The sequence below is a fragment of the Monodon monoceros genome, unplaced genomic scaffold, assembly GCF_005190385.1.
Source record: "Monodon monoceros isolate NGI ecotype Baffin Bay Population unplaced genomic scaffold, NGI_Narwhal_1 Super_Scaffold_10, whole genome shotgun sequence".
Taxonomy (NCBI): domain Eukaryota; kingdom Metazoa; phylum Chordata; class Mammalia; order Artiodactyla; family Monodontidae; genus Monodon; species Monodon monoceros.
In genome coordinates this window covers 6,558,212-6,581,760 of record NW_021703766.1, presented here as the reverse complement: position 1 = coordinate 6,581,760, position 23,549 = coordinate 6,558,212, and the positions used below count along the sequence as shown (strand labels likewise).

At 49.2% G+C, this 23,549-nt stretch overlaps 1 protein-coding gene across 1 annotated transcript in view; it reads left to right on the top strand.

Moving 5' to 3' along the window:
- Positions 1 to 23,549, top strand: part of PLCG2 (phospholipase C gamma 2) — a 148,576-nt gene that overhangs the window by 72,882 nt on the left and 52,145 nt on the right. Inside the window, exons 7-13 of the mRNA XM_029242028.1 lie at positions 224 to 307; positions 12,517 to 12,560; positions 14,120 to 14,192; positions 18,960 to 19,061; positions 19,886 to 20,004; positions 21,540 to 21,625; positions 23,018 to 23,138. Coding sequence (XP_029097861.1) covers positions 224 to 307; positions 12,517 to 12,560; positions 14,120 to 14,192; positions 18,960 to 19,061; positions 19,886 to 20,004; positions 21,540 to 21,625; positions 23,018 to 23,138 — 629 coding nt within the window. The remainder of the gene's footprint in view (positions 1 to 223; positions 308 to 12,516; positions 12,561 to 14,119; positions 14,193 to 18,959; positions 19,062 to 19,885; positions 20,005 to 21,539; positions 21,626 to 23,017; positions 23,139 to 23,549) is intronic.

Below are 23,549 nucleotides of genomic sequence, written 5' to 3'. Positions count from 1 at the left end.
TCCCTTCTGGAGAGTCAAGGGAAGGATCTTACCAGGGATCCCTGGTGGGTATGTTCTCCAGGCAGATAAATTAGGAAACTTGTGGACAGTTGGGCTCAGAGGAATGCAAGTTTGATTTTAACCAGTGTTGTAGCAGAGCCATGGTATTTCTGTGAACAGGGAAGAGGCATTCTTGTGGTGGACAAGAAAAATCGTGTGGTCACTTTTTTTTATATATTTACAGGAAGTAGGAGCACACAAAGATGAACTCAGCTTTGAACAGTTCCATCTCTTCTATAAAAAACTTATGTTTGAACAGCAGAAATTGGTAAGACGATTCTTTTTTTCCCATTCCCTTTTTGAAGGTTTTGATAGTCTTAGTTTACCTTACTTTTAAAAATTGAAGCATAGTTGGTGTACAATATTATATGAGTTACAGGTGTGCAATATAGTGTTTCACAATTTTTAAACGTTATCCTCCATTTATAGTTATTATAGAATATGGGTTATAGCCCCTGTGTTGTACAGTGTATGCTTGTAGCTTATTTTATATGTAATAGTTTGTACCTCTTAATCCCCTACCCCTATACTGCCCCTCCTCCCTTCCCTCTCCCTACTGGTAACCACTAATTTGTTCTCTGTATCTGTGAGTCTGTTTCTTTTTTTGTTATATTCACTAGTTTGTTGTATGCTTTAGATTCCACGTGTAAGTGATATCACATAGTATTTGTCTTTCTCTGTGTGACTTACTTCACTTAGCAGGATACCCTCCAAGTCCATCCGTGTTGTTGCCAATGGCAAATATTTCATTCTTGTTTATGGCTGAGTAGTATTCCACTGTGTGTGTGTGTGTGTGTGTGTGTGTGTGTGTGTGTGTGTGTGTGTCTATATATCTGTATATCTATCACATCTCCTTTATCCGTTCATCTGCTGGTGGACACTTAGGTTGCTTCTATATCTTGACAATTATTAATCATGCAGCTGTGAACATTGGGGTACATGTATCTTTTCGAATTAGTGCTTTTCTTTCTTTCGGATATATGCCTAGGAGTGGACGTGCTGGGTCATATGGTAACTCTGTTTTTAGTTTTCTGAGAAATCTCCATACTGTTTTCCACAGCGGCTGTATCAGTCTACATTCCCATCAACAGTGTAGGAGGGTTTCCTTTTCTCCACACCCTCCCCAGCGTTTGTTATTTGTGCTCTTTTCGATGATGGCCACTCTGACGAGTCTGAGGTGGTATCTCATTGTGGTTTGGATTTACATTTCCCTGATGATTAGTGATGTTGAGCGTCTTTTCTTGTGCCTGTCGGCCATCTGCATGGGTAAGATGATTCTTGAGCAAATGATCGAATGATGTTTTTGTTTCCCCTGTGTTTCAAAGTCTGGCATGTTCCTAAGAGACCCATGAGAAGTGTTCTGTCTCCCTTCTAGTCAAGGAAATATCAAGTGGGAATGGCAGTGACATCATATTTTCATCTGTTAGATTGGCAAAAGTTTTAAATGTTATAGAGCTATGGGGACAGTGTGGGGAAATGGTGCTCTCATACCTTCGCAGTGGGAATATGAGTGGCCGTCAGTCTGATTGGAATTTAGTCTGAGCCTATTAAAGTAAAAAAAGTTCTACTAACTCTATCATCTTGTTCTGGAAGGAAATTTACCAAATTATTAATAGTAACTTGTCTCTGGGTTGAGGGATTTTTGTGTGTTGTTCTTTTTATACTTTTATTCCTTGTTAATGAGAATGTTTTTCAATTAAGATAATATGCTATTGGGACTTCCCTGGTGGCGCAGTGGTTAAGAACCCGCCTGCCAATGCCAGGGACACAGGTTCGAGCCCTGGTCCAGGAAGATCCCACATGCCACGGAGCAGCTAAGCCCGTGCGCCACAACTACTGAGCCTGTGTTCTGGAGCCCGCGAGCCACAACTACTGAGCCCACATGCCACAAGTACTGAAGCTCGCGCACCTAGAGCCTGTGCTTCGCAACAAGAGAAGCCACCGCAGTGAGAAGCCTGCGCACCGCAACGAAGACTAGCCCCTGCTCGCCGCAACTAGAGTTGCGTGGGCAGCCGTGAAGACCCAACGCAGCCAAAAATAAATTTAAATAAGTAAATTTATTTAAAAAAAGATAATATGCTATTTTAAAATTAAATTAAGATGTGCGTACATTTTGACCTGACAGTGGCATTTTGGGGCCTCTGTTTTAGAGAAATGAAAGCACTGAGACCTAAGAGTGTATCACTAGATTGTTTATTGCAGCATTACTTATGCTGGCAAAATACTTGGGAGCCATCTGAATGCCTCTCAGTAGAGCAAAAGCTGGGTAAGTTATGGTCCATCCGTACTGTGCGACACTGTGCAGCTGGTTAAGAAGCCTGAGTCCGTTGTGTTTCTGTCCATCTGGAGGGATGTTCATGGTATTTTGTGAGGAAAACCAGCTGCAGATTCATGCAAGGAGCTAGGTCTGATATTTTGGTAACAAACAGTACTCCTCCTATATATGTTTGTGAGTGTTTTTATGAACAAGGAGAAGGTATGGAAGAGTATACACACCTCACGTTTAATGTTTTTTTTTAATAGATTACTGTGGTTTAAATTTATTTTATTTATTTATTTTTGGCTGCGTTGGGTCTTCGTTGCTGCATGTGGGCTTTCTCTAGTTGTGGCGAGAGGGGCCTGCTCTTCTTTGCGGTGCGCAGGCTTCTCATTGCTGTGGCTTCTCTTGTTGCGGAGCATGGGTTCTAGGCACGCAGGCTTGGTAGTTGTGGCAGGTGGGCCCTAGAGCGCAGGCTCAGTAGTTGTGGCTCGTGGGCTCTAGAGCACAGGCTCAGTAGTTGTCGTGCGCGGGTTTAGTTACTCCGCGGCATGTGGGATCTTCCCGGACCAGAGCTCGAACCCGTGTCCCCTGCATTGGCAGGCGGATTCTTAACCACTGCGCCACCAGGGAAGTCCCTCATATTTAATGTTGATTTTGTGTATGTCCTGGAGGGATTTGGAAAGATGCTCAAGAGAGATAATTAAATTTGTCTTTGCACCACTCCGTTTTCAACTTGTTCCAAGTAGCACATTACTTTTGCAATTAAAAAAAAAAATTTCCCGTAAAGCATAAGGCTTAAAAAGGGAGGCATTCAGTTCAGTGCAGGGAGTGGCATGCCTGGTGGGTAGTTACTGCTGTTACTGTTGGAAAAGGGCTTTGCAGGGGGCCGAGGTGGGTCCAGAGCAGAGCCGCGAGGGAGCAGAGAGTGGGTAGGACTTGCAGCAAGGCGGATCTGCTTTCTTCGGCTGTGTGATCTTGGGCCAGCCACTGACCACTCCCAGCCTCGGTCTTCTCATCTGTGCAATTGGGGCTATGATTCCGGCTCCACCGGGCTCTGGGGAGGACTGACGAGGGACTGGAGGTCAAGAGTGCAGGCATTTTAAAGGGATGAGTGTGAAAGACAGTTAACAGTTGCCTTCTCCCTGCAGGCTGGCCGCAGGGTGAGGCCTCCTGATAGGTGACCACTGGCCTTGGGACTTCGGATGTATCTGAGGTAGAGAAAAGGGAGAAGCATTTCTTGTCTGCGTAGATTGGGGAAAAATACATTATTTCATAGAGTAAAAGATTCAGTTGCAGTGTGTTCACTTTTTCACACAAGTGATAATTAGTTCTTGGTTTGCCAAATAGAGTAGAAAGATCGTAGGCTTTGGAGGTTGAAAGACCTGTGTTCCAGCCCCAACTTGACCTCTACCTGACCAAGTGGTTTTGGGGAAAGCCATCCTTCCCCCCGTCACTCAGCCTCCTCTGTAAAATGAAGGTATTAAATCAGGTCATTGGCTATACAGCTTTAAAGCTATCTAACCCTGCTCCCCTTTTTTGTACGAAACCTTAATTAAGAAAACTCTGCTGCATAAAAGCTGACCAGAACACTTTTTATGTTAAAATCTGTACCTTTCATTCATAATCAATTCTTGAGAGCAATGAAAATGTTGTGATGACAGTATATAAATGAAATCCAGAACAATGACAATTGCTGTCTTAGGCAGTTGACCAGAACTGAGAAAAACTTGATTCGCTCAAGATAAGTAGTTGCAAAAAACAGGTTTTATAATCATTTGTCTGGAAATTTCAAGATACTGTCTCATCAGGCAGAGAGCAGGTGAAGCTTGGGAATAAGGTTCCCATAAAAGCTGTTGCATCTGCCAATACAGGTTACCCACCACCGATGGTCTCCACCGTGATAAAATTCCACATAAGAGCACCTTTCATTGTGGTTCTTTCTAAAGCTCATGTATGTGTGTTTGAGAGGGAGAAGGAAGGGAAAGAAATTTGAGTCAGATTTCTGCAGAATCCCTGAGTCCTCTGGGGGTACCCTAGATGGCCCAGTTTTGGGGAAAAACATCTGTACGTACCAGAGGTTACCCTGGTGGCCAGCATGCCACATTCAGCCAGCATTCGGTTGTACTTGGCCTAATGGTTTAAATGTTTTTTAAATGAATTGCCTACATTTAAAACTTGGGAGATTTCTTATTAAGATCCAGATTTTTCACTTCTCTTGGGGGAAAAAAAAAAATCGAGATCTGGCTATATTTGGCAACCTCTGAGCGGAGGGAAGCATGCTTTCTCTGGTTTGCCCCAGCCCTTCCCCCAACTCCCCATCCAGCTCTCTCTGCTAATTTATGTCACCTACCCAGTCCCTAAGACCTTCTGGGTCAACAGCCTCTCCATCACTGGAGGGTATAACTGTCCAATCTGGCCACTGCATATTTTAATTCAGTGACTTGGAATTTGAATAACAAAGCCTCAGGCTCTATAGATAGTTACTGGCCAACTTGAGAAGCCTCAGTGCTTTTGTGTAGGTAAATGCTTCTCCCTTGTCAGCATATCATTTACTTACTGAGCTCCTCACTGGAAGCTCAGGGCAGAGAAAAGCATTACCTCTGTGCTGTTAGGGGCGCAGCTGGCTTTCTTGGGCTCCTTGGGGAGACAGGGCCATTCGTGGTGATTGGTGATGCCCAGACCTAAATCCAGGGAGTGGGGTCCTGCTTATCAGTAGCTACAGGTTTCCAACTTGAAGTGGCCAATCCCTCCTTGTGTCTAACCACCCGCTTACGTTGCTGCTGTGAAGCCTCAAAGCTTCCAAAAGTTTGGCAGCAGCAGGAAGATAAGAAATTTAATTCCATGTGTGTCCCCCTGGGCGGGGGGATATACCTCTAACTAGGCTGTCATAACAGTATTGTGAATAAAGATCAGAGCTAACGTTTCCTAAGTGTGAACTCTGTGCTGGGCGCTGTGCTATATGTCTTACATACGTTGAATTCTCCTGGCAACCCTGTGGGAGAGGTACTGCTATTATCCTCATTTTGGGGATGAACTTGCTGACACTCGGGTTACTTGCCGGAGGTCGTGAGGTTAGTAAAGCTGCAGAGCTAGAATTTGAGTTCTCCTGTGCTCAGCTTCACTGCCCACCCGCTGGTACTTCTTTTGAATTTTTTAAACTTTGGTATTAAGGGAAATGTCAAACAGAGACAAGCAGAGATAATAGTGTAACAAACCCCCAAGCACCTGGCAGCCAGTTTTCAGCAATGGTCAACTCATGGTCATCTTATTTCATCTATGCCCTTACCCACCTCCCTCTCCTCAGATGGTTTTGAAGCAAACCTAAGACCTTGTGTTTTTTCTTCCTTAAATATTTGAACCTAATACCCAGCTTCATCACTGCTACTTTGCTGCCTCTCCAGCAAACCTGTGAAGTCCCCCCTTGGTTACTGGAGGCTGGGGGTCTGGCATTTACCTGATTATGAGCGAAGATGATTGACTGATACCGTTCTTGGTCTTGGCCCAGGACTGGAGTTTCAACCCCATGGGATGAGGTGGTTGGGTTACTGTTGACTCATCTGTTTTTACCCCCTGCCGTTTCACATGCTCTATTCTTGCTGCCCTCTAGTAGATTAGTTTGGAAATGCGTTAGTGTTCTGTATTACTTATGTATTGCTTACGTATTATGTGTATGAGTTCTGTATTGCTGGCATGTACATAACAGTATTACCACGATGCACGTTTGTACTCTCAGTTTCTGGGGCTCAGACATCCAGGTGTGCATTAGGCTGGATTCTCTGCTTTGGGGTTTCACAAAAAGCTGCATTTAAGATTTCCACTGAGGCTGTGGCCTCATCTGAGGCTCAGATGGGAAAAGATCAGCTTCCATGCTCATGTGGTGGTAGCAGCATTCGGTTCCTTGCAGTTGTAGGACTGAGGGCTCCAGCTTCTTGTTGGCTGCCCGCAGCTCCTAGTGGCTGCCCACGGCTTCTCCATGTATGGGGCTCCCTACGTGGCTGTTTGTTTCCTCAAAGCCAGCAAGACAGGTTCTCCAAGCATATAAAAACATCATCATGTAATTATATGCACATAATTGTGTACCTCCATTACCTTTGCAAGTTACAGGGATAAGGCAAGGGTTTGCATACCAGGAGGTGGAAATCCTGGGGCCGTCTGTCCACCATGGGTTCCCATGAACCCAAGTCTGAGTCGCTCTCCAGCAGCTCACAAATAATCAGTAATCGGCTCACAAATTATGTCCAGTGCAGTTGAAAGAACCAATGCCTTCCCAGCCTTGCAATGTGCCAGGGAACATATACACACACAGCTCTCTGCCATCCCATTACTATCCCACTGGGGTCTGAATATAGGTGATTTCTGTTGCTTGTTTGCCTGTTAAAGTAGAAAACGACTCTGCTATAATTTAAGGTGGCACTGACTTTCCTTTAGCATTGCTTTTGGCTAGGAGCAGTGTTAAATTTCCTGACCGTCATGGGGCGACGGTGGCTATCCTAGATGGTTGTTGTGAAGATTAAAAGAACTGGTAGGAAAAAAAACAACTGGAAGGTCTGAGTCAGCCAGCACCAGGTCTGGCATGCAAAGCTGCCCTCAGAGCGTGGTATCTGCTGTCACGGTCAGCCTGTCTTCACGAGGCAGGACCCCCCTGGGAGGAGGTGAGGGCAGCCGGCCTCTGGTGCGCTTGCTCTCTGTCCTGTTTCTAAAAGACCATCTTGGACACGGAAGCAACCTAAATGTCCATCAACAGAGGAATGGATGAAGAAGATGTGGTCCATATATACAATGGAATATTACTCAGCCATGAAAAAAGAATGGAATAATGCCATTTGTAGCAACGTGGATGGACCTGGAGACTATCATAGTGAAGTAAGTCAGACAGAGAAAGACAAATATCATACGATATCACTTATATGTGGAATCTAAAATATGGCACAACTGAAGTTACGTGTGAAACAGAAACAGACCCACAGGCGTAGAGAACAAACTCGTGGTTGCCAAGGGAGAGGGGAGGGGGAGTGGGGGAGGGATGGATTGGGAGTTTGGGATTAGTAGATGCAAACTATTATATAGAGAATGGACAGACAACGAGGTCCTACTGTATAGCACAGGGAACTATATTCAGTATCCTGTAATAAACCATAGTGGAAAAGAATATATAGATATCTATATAGATATATGTATATAACTGAATCACTTTGCTGTACGGCAGAAATCAACACAGCATTGTAATCTTCAGTAAAATAAATTTAAACAAAAAGACCACCTTGGTCACCATCAGTGGATTTCCCCACGTGTCCTTTGATATCTCATGTGCTGAAGCAGGAGACTAGGCAGCCCTCGACAGGAAGCTTGTTTCTGATATCTGGATACATTTTACTACCAGCAGAGTAATGCATATTCAGTCCATAAAAGTTGAAAGTGCATCATAAAATAAAAAGGAAATTAAAATACCTGCAAGCCTACCCATGATTATACCTACAGTTATACATTCAATGAGAAGTTCGATGTTTCCTCTTCCAGATTTTCCATGGGTGCGAGCGTGTGGGAAGAGAGCAACTAACGTTCTGTCGTATGTTGGTGGAGGAGCCTAGGGAGTAGCACAGGCTATCCTAATCAGTGGTCAGGGGAGAGGAGGGTCCCCAGTGCCGAAGTTAGCAGTGAATCGGGTTAGCTTTCCTATCACTGCGGTCTGTCCCCATGGCCGCTTCACATGACCTGCAAAGCACAGAGACCGTGTAGAGCAAGTTACAGCCCCAGAGGATGTCATCACCCACAACGATGTGGGAAGATGCGGTTCCCTGACCTTAGGTGGACCTCTGGGCCTCCGGGCCGTCATTTCTGTCCCCTCCCTTTGGCGTAGCCCCTTCCCTTGTCTGGCTGGTAACTACCTCTTCTCCTGAGGACCAAAAGTCACAGGTTATTTTTCCCTGTAGCCTTTTTTTTTTTTTTTTTTTTTTTTTTTTTTATGTTTGGCTGCGTTGGGTCTTCGTTGCGGTGCGCGGGCTTCTCATCGCAGTGGCTTCTCTTATTGTGGAGCACGGCACGCGGGCTTCAGTAGCTGTGGCTCACGGGCTTAGTTGCTCCGCGGCATGTGGGATCTTCCCGGGCCAGGGCCCGAATCCGTGTCCCCTGCATTGGCAGGCGGACTCCTAACCACTGCGCCACCAGGGAAGCCCTCCCTGTAGCCTTTTAACTTAATTTTAATTTAATTTAGTTTCCCTGTAGCCTTTTACTTTTCCCCAGAGAAATTAATCTATCATTTTAGTCATCCATTCAATAAACGGGTGACTCAAGAAGGCACAGTGGTCAACTAAACAGACGTCACCCTGACCTTATTGAGCCTTTATTGGGGTCGCAGGGTGTCAGAGGTGTTGCCCAGAGTCACAGAGGGCTGAATGCCCTGGCTTGGTTGGATTTGGCCATGTAACCGTACACGGCAGTGTGAAGATAAGTTAATTGCTGCCTCCCCTGTGTGCTCATAGTATCTAGAGCGTTCTGCCCTCGTTGCTAGGATGTTGTCATTTATATTATGTGCCTTTGCACATACTGTGTGGGGCAGTGGCGATGGACCAGGGTGGACCTGGGTTGAAACTCTGGCCCCTTGACGTTCTAGGTATATAACCTTGGAACAATTACTTGTGCTCCCTGAGCCCGTTTCTTGCTTCTGAAACAGGGTTTATTTTACTGCTTTCCTAATAGGATCGGCACAAGGAGTAACTGAGGTCGGGGCTGCCCTGCATCAGCTCGCAAACGTGCCGTGTCCGTTTCCCAGGGCGGCCGTAACAAAGGAACCACAACTGAGTGGCTGAAAAGAGCCAGAACTTCATTCTCTCACAGTTCTAGGGGTTAAGTCTGAAGCCAGGTGGGGGCAGAGCCACACCCCTTCTGATGGCTCTAGGGGACCATCTGTTCCTCGCCTCTCTGCAGCCTCTGCCGTTTGCTGGCGATCCTGGGTGCTCCTTACCTTGTAGACGCACCTCTCCAGTCTCTGCCTCCATCATCCCATGGGCACCGTCTCCCTGTGTGTCTGTCTGCAAATCTCCCTCTTTGTAAGGACTCCATTCATTGGATTTAGGGCCACCCTAATCTAGCATGACCTCAACTTAACTTGATGGCATCTTCAAAGACCCTGTTTCCAAATAAGGCTGCGTTCACAGGTGGTGTTAGGACTTGGACGTGTCTTTTGGGGGACGCAGTTCTACCCATAGCACATGCTGCACATTCTTCCATCTTTGGAACATCCTCCTGACACACCTCCCCCTTCCGGCTGCCGCCCCATTTCTCTGACCCCGTAGAGTGACCTATTCCAAGAGTGCCATCTACACCACCATCTGCGCTTGCTTCCCTCCCTCCACCTCTGGAGCCCATTCCAGTCGTGTTTCCATGCCTCCTACCCCACAGCAGTTCACCTTGTCACATCACCACTGACCTCCGCCTTGACAAGTACAGTGGTCCACCCTCTGGTCTTCGTTTTGTTTGCTCCGTGGCATGTGACCCGCGTGGCAGTTGGCCACTCTCTCCTTGATGTTGTCGCTTGGCTTTTGGGTGCTGCGCTGTCTTCCTTCTTCTCGTACGTCGCCTCCTGCTGGCTCTCAGCCTCCTTGGCTGGGTCTTCAGTTTCTTGGCGTCTGATGGTTGGCGTGACCCGGGTGAGGCCGGTGCTTAGCCGGCAAGTGCTGATAGCAGTTGTTAAGCCAGTTGCTGCCGGAGGGGGCTGGTGACTCCCCTCTGCCCCACCAACCCGCTGGTCCCCCAGAGTCTTGAGTGGACCCCACGGGGGACCACGCAGTGCCCGTCAGCTCCTCAGCCAGGCCCCAGCTCACACGCACTGGCGTGTCCTCAAGCGTCTGTGGCCAGAGATGGTGAGGGACAGCTTTCCCTGCAGTTATGCTGACACCCAGGCGGAGAAACGCCCAGTACCCGCTGGACCCCCAGACTGGCCTCCCAGCTGCTTTCAGGAAAAGACCCACCATGCTATTGCTGTTTTTTTGTACATCCCTACCCAAAACTCAGTCCACAGAACTCTTGTCTTCTCTGTTTACTCTTGGTGTGATCCTGTCTGGTCCCCCGGCTTCAGATAGCATCTTTATGCTGATTACTCCCAGAAACACATGTCTCCGGCCCCCATGTCTCCCCTGAATGCCAGACTCCCCTGATTGCCAGCTTGCCTCGCATCTCACGCTAGAGTGTCCAGAATAGGCAGCGTGATACTCAGCACCGACCCCCATCTGCACTGCTGTGAACCCATACCTGGCCGCCCCATTGGGACAGCCCAGGAATCGTCTTGATTCCTCTCTCCCACTTCCCATGACCCCTGCCCCCCAGTGCATTCTGCCCATATCCTAACATATCCTCAGGCAGCTTGGCCTTTGAATTCTGAGAGAACTGGGTTTGCTTCCATGTGTGCTACCTGAGTGGTGAGCCCTGGGCTGGTCATATTTGCCTCTTCGATTTTAGTGCGTTCTCTGCCCTGCTCTGTACCCCGAGGGGCTGATTCTTACAAAGAAGTTCCCAGGCACTTCTGCCACCAGGGGGTTCAGCAAATGGGGTGACAGGAGATTGCAGGCAGAGGGGTAGGGAAGCTGAGGTGTTGCTCCCCGTCTTCCCTGGCTGTGGAGCATCTCCACAGTAGAGGCACCTCCTCCTTCATCCCAGCTCCTCATGTAGCTGAAATGGGGTGCAGCTTTTTCTGTACATCATCGCAAGGCAAGGCAAGGAAGGGGCTGGTTTTAAGTAAGGACCGCGTGGAGTGGACAGTTGAAGGGGGATCACGGATGGCCTTTCTCCAGATGTAGGGAAACCAGTTTCGGGATTTGGGTTTGGAAAGGATCCGGCCTTAAGCACCAGATTGACCCAGTGATCTAAGGGCCAAATGACTCCAGATAACAAACAGCTGGCACTGCCTAAAATCCCTTTTCTTTTTAAAATCAATAGCCATGCTGTAAATGACACATAAATGAAAGGAAGTACTTCTAAGTCATTCTAAAAGAGTGACTCCTAATCATTTCTGGTGACTTACTTCTTTGAGATGCTCATTAAAGCTATGGATCATCTTTCCAGAAAAAAAAAAAAAACATATTTGCACAGACTTATGCAGATCCCCTGATTCTTCCCAGGGGCCTGTGGATAGCTTTTCTAGAACACAGGGTTTCCACGTCATCCTGGAGTGCAAGCAGTTTGGCAGGAGGACTTGGGGAATCTAGAGCAGGAGTTGTTTTATATCGTTAGCATTTGTAACCTGCCAGGGGCTACATTTCCATTTGTGCCCTGACTTACTCAAATGCTTATCCAATCGCAGTCTCATTAAAGATTATTTCAGTGATGCTACCTAGCCAGAAATAGACGCAGTATGGGTGTGCCTGTGTGTGGCGTGTGAGTGTGTGCATGCATGCATGCGTGCGCGTGCATGTGGAAAATGCCTGGCCAGTGAGTGGAGGGACCCCAGGCCTTCCTGGTGGAGGAGCTCGCCATCCTTCCATCAGTGGTTGGGAGATCAGTAGGCCATGAAGCGTAGGACCAGAGCTGTCCAATATTTGTTTCTTTCTCTTGAATTCAAGGATTAGAAATGAGCTCATTGAAATATTAAGGATTGGAAATGTACCAGTGAGGGTGCAGAAAAGGGTGTGCATTCTCTGGTGGGCCTGCGGGTCAGGACAGCTGTTTTGAAAGCAATTTGGTGAATCTGCCAAAGCACACACCCCGTGTCCAGGTGCTTTCCTGCCCAGGAAACTACCCAGTGGAAATGCTGGCACAAGTGGACAAAGATATATATGTATGAACGTTCTTTGTAGGACTGGATATAATAGCAGAAAATTGAAAGACGGACAGGTTATGGAATACACTGTGGGTTTTGAAAGTAGTGAGGTAGGGCGATTTGAGGTTGCTGACTAATACGTAAAGCTTGAAACAACAGCAAAAAGTTGGGAGACATAGATGTAATATAATATGATAAGATAGAATTAAATGAATATCCATAAAACGAACTCGAGACGGAGACCTGCCAAATTATCGAGTGATTGCTTTTCAGAAAAAAGACTTAGCAAGGGGTGAGGAAGACTTCCACCTTTTGTGTAAGGATGTAAATATTTGAACATTTGCAAGTCACATAAATGACAATGATAAGTTTTTAACAACAAAAACATCTGTTTATTTGCATTAAGTGGCTCGACTTGTCTAACGTTCTTGTTTCATGGGTGTGTTCCTTCTGTTTTCTATTTTAGATTCTTGACGAATTCAAAAAGGATTCCTCCGTGTTCATCTTGGGGTGAGGCACCTCTGGGGGGTTGTTGTTCTGGGTAGTTGTGCCGGGCGTTGGTGCCCTTGTGGGTCCTCCCAGCCTTGCCATCGGAACTCCAGGAGGTCACCTCTCTGGCAGGCACTGGTGGGGTCCCCCTATTGGGGAACTGGCCATCCCAAGCCTGTGCCACGAATAAACATGCACAGCAACAGGGCCTGTGGAATGTTGGGAGGGTGACCCAGAAGGTTCTGTAGAGAAGTCTGCTTGCTTCAGGACCTCCTTTCCCAGAGGTGAGTTGGGGAAATTCCTGGCTAAGCAGAGTGAACTGAATTCAGATGAGTCGAAGCATATCAAGTGCTTCCTGTGGTGCATGGCAGGGCTCGTAAATAGTGATAATGATATTATTATTAAAACCTAAGTGCTGCAGGACTTGTCAGGACCTCTACTACACTTACTAATTCCCCTAATTATAAAGTGGTCTATGTCCTCCGAGCCTGTCTACCTGGGAGAAATGTTTGCCATGGAGTTAATAGGGCCTAGAATGTGATTTGCGGCCCGCTGACCTGGGCCTGCTTTTTGGAAGCAGCCCTCATTGATGAGGATGCCCTGGCAACTGTTCCCTCAGTTACATTCTAAGCCAGAAACCCCAAGACTCCAAAATGTATATAAAATGAATCCAATTCTTATGTGGTATTTTAATGAAAAGATTAGTATTGTTGGACCATGAGGCTGGTTAGGAAAGAAGGTTGGAAATGCACTCAAAGACAACAGACGTTTGGACCCTGAGTGTTTAGTAAAGAGAGAAAGCTTAAAGCTTGTTTTACCTCCTGTATTTCAAAAGAGACCCTCCACCTTCCACCCTCACTGCATGTGCTCAGGGAAAAGTACAGATTTCCCCGGAATGCCCTGCTCTGCCGGATGCACTTTCCATAGCGAACAGCGTTGCCAGTCCAGTGAGGTTCTGGTTTTCTGGTAGCTGTGAGCATCCTCTCCACGAGGCCATCAGTCAGCAAGCTGCTGGCCGAGGTGGAATCTCCCTTTATTCAGGGTGAAGGGGTCCGTGTCAAATGGAAAACTCTCCCAGCAGCGGGCCTCTGCTCGCTCCACGGCTCTCATCTTGCAGGTTCCAACTGATTCTCCCTGTCCGCCAGAGTTGGGGGCTTCATCTGGCCCACACTTCTGCTTCAGAGCCCTCTATGGCTCAGCCAACTCTGGAGTCATTTCTCCAGCATTGCCTATCCCAAACGCTCTCCACATCCAGCCCTGCCCGGGCGTTTGCTGTCCACGCCTGTCCGTGCCCGCCCGCCCACCCTCCCCCTTCCTTCTGCCTTGCACCTGGACCACCTGGGAGCAGCCGAGTGTAGATTCCAGGGCCCAGTTCTCCCAGGTTCTGGTGTCAGGGCCCCTCTGAATCCTCCTGGGTCAGGCGTGTCGTCTGGGTCACCTTCGTCTTCCTGTTGGCCAGCCTGCACCAGGCCCTGCAGGGGGCACTCGGCAGGGTGTCTGGGTGGCCGTCCTGCTGGCTGGGATCGCCTCCTGACTGTTGGCTGCCCCTCTCTCAACACCCTCCCTTTCCCCGAGGACAGCAACACCGACCGGCCGGATGCCTCCGCTGTTCACCTGCATGACTTCCAGCGGTTTCTCTTACATGAACAGCAGGTGAGAGGACAGCAGGGCAGGGGCTTCTGGGGTGGGGCTGCCCCAGCGGTTGCTCACCTTCTCACCACCTGCCGTCATGAAACAGGTGTCGTTTCCCTGCTCAGTGCCACCTCGGGGGCTTAGACTCTGGAATCAGATTGGCCTCTCATTAGCCCCTTTCCCAGGCCCCAGCTGGAGGAAGGGAAGGAGGACACCACAGGGCGGGCGGACGGTGTGCTCACCTGCCGGCTTCTGCTCCTCTCAGCTCATCTCTGGTGTCGCTTCCCCAGGAAGCCTTCCCTGACTCGTGGAGGGTGTGACTAAGGTGGATGAGCCTGCGGGTCCTCTGGGGGATAAGGTGGCACAGCCGTCCTTAAACAAATGACACGTGGACGTCTCCCGGAATGTTTGCGTGTGAGCTCTGAGCTGGTGGCTGAGTCAGAGTTTGTGTTGGGCAGTGGTTTTCTAGGGGATGGTTCTGCCCCAGGGCAATGGCTGCAGACTCAACTCAGAGCTGCCACTGCCATCTGGTGCGTAGAGGCCAGGGATGCTGCTCAATAACTAAAGGTGCACAGGTCAGCTCCCCGCCCCCCAACAAGGAATTACCCAACCCCACATGTCAGTAGTGCCTCGGCTGAGAAACTGAGTTAGAGTGAGAGAAACCTGACATCCTCTCACCAGCTGTGTGACCTTGGGCAGGTGGTTTGACCTTTCTGTGCCCCACTTTCCTCCTCTTTAAGTGGGGATGAGAACCCTACCTCTCAGAATTGTGGGGATTAGACAAGATGGCCTTGATCTTTTTTTTTTTTTTTTTTTTTGCGGTACGCGGGCCTCTCACAGCTGTGGCCTCTCCCGTTGCGGAGCACAGGCTCCGGACGCGCAGGCTCAGCGGCCACGGCTCACGGGCCCAGCCGCTCCGCGGCATGTGGGATCTTCCCGGACCGGGGCACGAACCCGTGTCCCCTGCATCGGCAGGCGGACTCTCAACCACTGTGCCACCAGGGAATCCCATGGCCTTGATCTTTGTGTGTGTGTATGAGTACATATATATTGCGTAGTCACATATCTATTTCAAATTTTTATTTATATCACTGGAGTTTCATTTACTTTTATTCCCTTTAGTTTTTTTTTAATAGACTCTTTTTCATAATAACAATATATAGTCTTTTCCATAGTAATATTCAGTTCATTTACTTTAAAAAATACTGTGTATTATAGAACATCTCAGACATACACAAAAGTAGACAGGCTGGCGTCATAAGCCACCCCGTACCCATCACTCTGATTACAAAGAACGTTTTGCCACTTTAATTTCATCCATCCTCCGTCTCCATACCCACGTGTCTCCCTTCCCTTCTTTCCTTCTTCATTTATTTGCTGGCAAATTCTAAAGTAAACCCCGGACTGTGTATCATTCCATTTAAAAATACTTCAACATGTCTCTCTTATGAAATGGACTTTTTTTTTTTTTTTTTTTTTTTAGAAAACATGGCCATAATACCCCTGCTACACCTTTCACAATGAACACGAATTTCCTACCGTCAGGCAGTACACATCCCACGCTCAGATGTCATTGATTGTAGGGAACATAAACAGACGCACGCTTGCGCGAGGGGCAGAGCTGGTAGCTGCCGTGGTGCGTGATGAACGCTGACCGAGGGCTCTGAGGTGTCGCGCTTTCCCCACGTGGGGTGAACGGCAGCGACCAAGAGAAGGCTTCCTTGCCCCGCCTGAGACCACGACCCAGGGCAGGTGAACCGAGGGGGGATCCGTGAATTCTGTTGAGCACGATTACACGCACAGTGCGGTGCTGCCAGGAGAGTGAAGCAGAGACAGAGGCCCAGGCTGTTTGCTTTTCCACCGTGCGCTTCCTTGCGCTGAATTACTCAGTTTTGTAGGGAGCTGTTGAAGTTAAATGGTTAAACTCCTAGAGACAAGTAGTCTTATATCCTGGAATCCACCACCTCGTGCTCAGTAATGTTATTCCAGGGGAGGGTCGCAGGCTTTCTCTACACCGGCCCCGTGGCTGGGCTGCCCTCAGAGATCAGGGCTGTGGGCCAGGAGCAAGGTACAGGGCGTTAGGATCCCACATCCGGGAGTTAGGACGCAGGCAGCCCATGAGCATGTGTGTGGGTGCGCGTGATGGGAACAAGATGTGCTGCCAGGGATGGGGCCCCTGAGCCGTCCGTTTCGTGGACCCTGAACATCCCAGCTCCCAGTGCTCTGTGGGATGCTGGCATGGAGCAGAGTCAGTGACCTAGGACGTTTGTTGGGGGTGGTGGATGCTCATATGTGGAATAACCACTGTAGCACTTGGTGTGCGAATTAGTACAGGTTTTTAGAAAACACATTGGCAGTACACAATTAAAATGAAAACTTTGAAAAAAGGCTTATATACTTTGATTAAATAATTGCTCTCCTAGGAACTTATCCTAAAGAAATAATGGCAGCATTTTTAATAGAAGTGAGAACTTGGAACTGATCTGAGTTTCCACTCGAGGGCTGGTTAAATGTGCCGCAGTCCAGCCCTGGGAGGCATGGGTGACACTGACTGACCCGGAACTGATGTGCCTGCATTGGTCTTGGGCTCATCATTAGGTCAACTTAATTAATGACTGAAGCCTCAGCTTTCTTATTTATATAACTGGAGAATAATATTATATGTCCTGCCTGGGCTTATGTGAGTTCAAAATGAGCCACCACGTGACAAGTTTGAGCACAGAACCCGGTGAGCTGCCCCTGCCCAGTGCTGACGGCCTCACCATGCTTGTTCCTCTCATCACTACTCTGATCATTTTCATTATTATACTGATAGTTGCCCAACTCAATACCCCACACCAAGTAGATACATTTTTCTACCCACCCCCCCAGACTATTCATATTTTAAACTCCTTTAGGCAGAAGATTTCTTATTTACAGCCAGTGCAGTTCCAGGTTATAGCAGCTAAGTTCCCATTTTTTTGTTTTTGTTTTTTAATTAACTAAGTAATTAATTTATTTGGCTGCATTGGGTCTTCGTTACTGCACGTGGGCTTTTCTCTCTAGTTGTGGTGCGCAGTGCATGGGCTTCTCATTGCGGTGGCTTCTCTTGTTGCGGAGCATGGGCTCTAGGTGCGCGAGCTTCAGTAGCTGTAGCATGCGGGTTCAGTAGTTGCAGCTCACGGGCCCTAGAGTGTGCAGGCTTCAGTAGTTGGGCTCAGTAGTTGTGGCACGCGGGCTCAGTAGTTGTGGCTCATGGGCTCTAGAGCACAGGCTCAGTAGTTGTGGCGCACAGGCTCAGTTGCTCTGCGGCATGTGGCATCTTCCTGGACCAGGGATCGAACCCATGTCCACTGCATTGGCAGGCGGATTCTTAACCACTGCGCCACCAGGGAAGTCCACTACCCGTGTTTTTTTATGCGAAAGCTTTTTAGGAGAAGGAAGCAGGAAGCTTTTGGCCTTTTGGGGGCGTCTAGGGCTGGCAAGGCATTTGCATTAAGTATCCTACAATTTGAGTTTCATGTTCTGGTATTCAAGGATTGCATCACTGCTGTATTCAAATGAACTGGATGCTCCCCCAGCTCCCAGCTTTTGGGTGTCCTTTATCCAAGTAGATTTGCAAGGATGAACAGCAAGGCTTATTGTTGATTTGCACCCACCTCATTTGTGTCTGCCCTTAAGCTTTTCCTTGTTTCAAATGTCCTGATCTGACCCTTCCCGTCCAACTGCACACGTCGGGTAGCACATCTGCTTTTATGATTCTTAAAGATGGAGATTTTAGAATACTTGGAACCCAGAAACATGAGTCAAAGTGGAATCTATGGCTCAGGTGTCGTCAGGTGTCATCCTCTTGTCTATGAATATTTGGGGTTATAGGGTTTGGGGAGGAAAACAATAAAGTTACTTTATGTTATATATTCTTTTTCTAAAGGGCTTTCGAAGTTCTGAGACCGTGCAGAAGCTGTTTTTGAACTGGTCATGTATCTTTCAGACGTTACTGTTGTATGAGCAGCACACTGCTTCACTGATCTGGACTGATTCTAGATCCGTTTTCCAAAGTTCAGTTATTTGGAAGCCCAGCTCTCCTACTTACCAGCTGTGTGAAGTTGGGATCATCATGTGATGTCCTGAGCTTCTGTTTCCTTGTCTGTAAAATGACGATGACAGTGTGTGACCTGCAGAGTTTTCTGGACTAAACGAGATGTCATGGGAGGATGACGATTGCTCACACAGTGCTGTGATTTGAGCACCTTCCGTGTACCAGGTGCTGTGTTAAGCACAGACCCTTATTTCATCCAGCCCGTCACAGCCTCTGTGCGTAGGTACCATTATTCCCATGTAATGGATGAGGAGGCACAGAAAAGGTGTGTAACTTGCTCAGCATGAGCCAGGCGAGTAACCCCAGGGATCTGATGTAACTGTGCTCCCCGCCTCCTTGTGATAACGCGTATAAAGAACTAGCGTAGAGCAGGAGTCGGCAGACTACACCCAGGGGCCAAATCTGGCCCACTGCCTGTTTTTATAAATAAAGTTTTATTTACAAACGCAGCCACAGCTATTTGTGTGCCTGTTGTCTGTGGCTCCTTTTGCACGACAGTAGCAGAAGTGAATGGTTGGGGCCCAGAGTCTAAAATGTTTACTCTCTGGTCCTTTAGGGAGAATGTTGGCCATGCACAGGGTAAGGCCTCGATTGCATGTGCATGCAGAATACGTCCATGTTTCGGTCTTCGACTGAAACCGGATCCTGAGAGGCAAAGAATTTTGCAGTTCCTCTTTCTGATGATTTCTTGTTCTCTTTATCATTCTAAGGAGCTTTGGGCCCAGGATCTGAACAAAGTCCGTGAGCGGATGACAAAGTTCATTGATGACACGATGAGAGAAACTGCCGAGCCCTTCCTGTTTGTGGATGAGGTAAGTGGGCCCCTCGTCCTGTTGGCATGGCTTTGTGATTCAGGTGTCTGTCCTCCGAGGTGTATTTTCTGGGTCTCTTCCCTCGGAGGGCTTTGCTGTTAGATGCCCCGAGGCTGGCTCTCTTAGTCCAGAACTCTTTTTTTTTCCTTCCAGGCCCTGAACCGTCACAGCCTTTGGTTTTTCTCCTCCTCTATTTGATCCTGTAGCCTGGGCGGGATCTTTGCTTTTGTCACTAGAGGGCGTGTGCTGCCAGGGAGTCTCTAACCATTACAAGCAGAGCAAGGAAATTCCAAGGTTTCTGGGGCTCTTGCACGATGTGGAAATGGGTGCTTTTGGCCCTGTGTGAGGGGGAACTGGGGAGCTCCAGTCCCGTGTACCGTGGTTCCCAGGAAACAGAGTGTTACCCACTGTCACTCGATCTTCTGATTTTTCTTCTTTTTTTAAGGGGTCAGGAACTGGGATATGAAATTTCCTGCCTTTTAGATGTTACGATACTGGCATGTTCTGTTCCTCATGTAGGTTCACAAATGTTCGTAATGTTATTATTCCTTAGAACTTATATATGGGCAGCATATACTCTTGTAGCCTCACATGTTTGAGGATACACATTAAAAAGGTAAATACTGTATAGGTCAATGAAACGTGTGTTGGTACAGCCTATTGCAGTCTGAGTTTTCTGCACTGAAAACTTGGGTAACTGAGGTCTGGAGACCATCTGTTGAATATTCATGTGCCATCTCCCCGTGTTGACACAGACCCAAAAGAACCCGGCACCACCCGTCCTCAGTGTGATGATCCCCTCTTTGTGTTTGTGACTCTCCTAGTTCCTCACGTACCTGTTTTCCCGGGAGAACAGCATTTGGGATGAGAAGTATGACGTGGTGGATGTGCAGGACATGAACAACCCCTTGTCTCATTACTGGATCTCCTCATCACATAACACGTGAGTTTCACCGCGAGCCTTCAGCGGGTCAGGCAGGTGAAGGGCAATACGGTGGGCGCTCAAGGGCACTGCTCTGGCAAAGCGCGTGGGCAGTGGGCAGAGTGCAGGCCCTCGCTGCTCAGATTGGAATATATGAAAGCTTCTGGAGGATGGGGGGATGCATCTCTCTTTCCCAGTTGGTTTTGCAATAATAAACCTTTTTCTGTGGCCCTAAGAAGCAAGTCAACAGAGCTGGTTGGCACTGTTTGGGCATCTCATTCTTAGTAGTCACAGGAAAGCAATTGAATTAGTCACTGAACTGATATTTACTGAGAGTTTGCCCTGTGCCAGGCCCTGTGCTTGCTGGGTGCTGGGGATACAGCAGTGAAAAGGGCAGGAGCAACCCTGTCCTCATGAGCTTGGAGGGGAAAAGGCCTCCTTTGAGTCTTCACGACGAGCCAGAGTTGGTGAGAGAAGAACAGGTGGTGAGGCGAGGAGGAGGGTTCAGACAGAGGAACGGCATGTGTGAGGGTCCAGGGGCAGGAGGAACTGGGGGGGGGGGTTCTGGTAGGACTAGAGTGTAGAACCTGACAGGGTGAGTGGCAGGAGAGGAGGACAGGAGGGTCAGCTTGAGTGGAATCGTTGAGGTCAGAGCGAGGGCAGTGGCAGTGGGAGCCGCTGATAGCTTTTAGGCCAGAGAACAACACACTCAAATGCATATCTTTGGAAGATTGCAAAAAAGAGCAGATGGGAAGGGAGAAATGGGTGTTATACTCAAATTCTGTTACTCAGTCTGCTTTGTCAGGTGAGGGGGTGGAGGCCTTGGGTCCTGGGCATCCAGAGAGCTGTCGACTGGTACTTTACCAAGTGTCAGTCCAGGCAGGAGTTGGAGAGAAGGCCCTTAAGTTCACCTCCAGGCATTTTGGAAGGTACCTTCCTTTTCCGGGGCAAATTGACTTCATGGTTCTCTCTTCCCCACCATGTCCGTTGGTTTGAGTTTGTGTCTTAGAATGGTCAGTCCTGCCAAACCTAGAAAACAGCTGAGCACCACAGACTCTTAAAGGGGGAATGTGGTCAGGAGGAGAGTGAGAAAAATAGATATTTTCACGTCAGTTTTGGTGGACATAGTTCATGGGGTGGTAAGTTCCATCTGTTCTGTGCTTGGCCTGGGGCCCTGGTATCAGAATGATGGCCCATCTCTGCCCTGTTGAGACTGAGGGCCTAGTGGGCAGCAGTGGGGCAGGGGGGTTGTTAATTTATCATCATACGTCAGTCTCCTGCCTGACACCCTTTGACCAAATTCTCCTCGAAAGAACACACGTTCTCGAGCCCACACTTGGATTGCCAGGATGGTTATCCTTCATAGCCCACGATCACGGCCTGAGTCTGATGACTGGCTTGGCCACACGACTGCATGTGTCTGGCCTGGATCCTAAATGGGGGTCCTTGTAGACAGGGAGAACTCAGGCCTTTGGGAGCTCGGGCTGAGAAGTTCCCCGGGGATGCCCTGAGCTGCAGGCCTGCTCCCACACAGCCGCCCACCTCCTCTCGTCCAGGTACCTCACGGGTGACCAGCTTCGGAGCGAGTCGTCCCCGGAGGCCTATATCCGCTGTCTGCGGATGGGCTGCCGCTGCATTGAGCGTGAGTACCCCTTTCGCACTGGCGGCCACGCGGTCGGCGGGCTGAGACTGGCCGTGTTGTTGCTGGATGCTTTGTTTGTTTGGAGGCCCGAGTAATGGGGATGCACGGGACAGATGGAGGGAGAACCCAGGTGCCCGTAGCATCTGGGGTGAGCCACGCGGCCACCAGCTGGAGACCTTTCCCCAGAAGAGAAGGTCGCCACGACGAGGAGTGGTGTTGAGCCGGGCCAGGCTGGAGCCACAGCACCTTGGGCTCCAGAAAGTGTCCGGATACAGTGGAGGGGCTGGGAGGCCAGTAGCCAGGACGGCCTTACTGTCTTCCTATCCCTCGGCTTCTTTCTGGGCTGCTGTGTTCGAGGCAGCAGACACCCTGCGTGCTTTAGCAACGGCCCTGCCATGGCTGCCACCCTGACTCTTTTTTTTTTTTTCCTGCGGTACGCAGGCCTCTCACTGTTGTGGCCTCTCCCATTGCGGAGCACAGGCGCCGGACGCGCAGGCTCAGCGGCCATGGCTCACGGGCCCAGCCGCTCCGCGGCATGTGGGATCTTCCCGGACCGAGGCACAAACCCGTGTCCCCTGCATCGGCAGGCAGACTCTCAACCACTGCGCCACCAGGGAAGCCCCACCCTGACTCTTTTGTCCCCAGTTGCTCACAGCCACCCCGGCAGAGGTGATTCCAGGCCCCGGACGTGGCCGGGGGCCGGTGCTTCCTCCTGTCCCCCCACCCTTCGCCCCCGGCCCGACTCAGCGCCAGAGGCTCATGGCTGTACTGGGCTGAGAAGAGGCACAAACCGCTGATGTAGGCTCCAGTTTTATCAAAAGCATCCGTCATGGTATCAGACCTTAATGGCAGAGTTATTCCTACAGTGTTGCTTAATTTATGCCTTTGTGCCCCCTTAGGAAAAAGCAAATGTGAAAAAATCAAGTTTGAAACTGTCAGCTCCTATTCCTATTTTTGGGGGTCAAAAATATAGGAGATGCTCACCTTCTGCATAACCTAGTTCGGTCTGAATATTTTACCGTGAATCTTTAAAAATAAATTTCCCATTGCTCTGTATTCTTTCTGCTGGCAGAAGAAGCAAGCCGAGGTTTAGACAAGTCAAATCAGAAGCTAAAACACATGATAAATCTCTTGTTAAAAAAGAAACGTTTCGTTTCTTTTGGACAGCGGGACCTTTAATTAGACGACCAAAATCTTCCTGTAACCGCATAGGTAACACGCGTCCTCATGTTGGTGGCCCCTGAGGGCGATGCCGGGTGTGGCCTCGGGGTCCTGGTGACTGAGCCAGTGCGGGGGGCCGGGGCTGGTGGCGCGGTCGTCACCCGGGCAGCGTGGCCGCCCTCAGTGGACTAGGGAGGCGCGGGTACTGAGACTGCACGTCTCTGCCCTCAGTGGACTGCTGGGACGGGCCCGACGGGAAGCCCATCATCTACCACGGCTGGACGCGGACCACCAAGATCAAGTTTGATGACGTCGTGCAGGCCATCAAGGACCATGCCTTTGTCACCTCGAGGTCAGTTGGCTGATTTCCTTCCTGGTGGTTCACCTTTAAGGGGAAGGCGGCTAGGGTTGGGTGGACGGACACACACACAAACATACCCCCCCTGCAGACACACCCCACATGGACACGCACACACACGCTCAGACACACCCTCTCACAGACACGGGCAGCCCCCCCACGGATGGGCGCAGACGCCCCCTGCCCCCAGCGCACGCGCACGTACATTCACGCACATCCCACACAGATGCTCACGTGCAGAGGCACCGCCCGCATAGGACACCCCCGGAACACAAAGACACACAGACACCCCCTCCGCAGACACACGATCAGACGTATATTCTCCACGTACAGACACACATGTACACCCCACATAGCGACACAGATACCCCCCCCCCCCGCACACACACAGCCCACCCCGGGCTC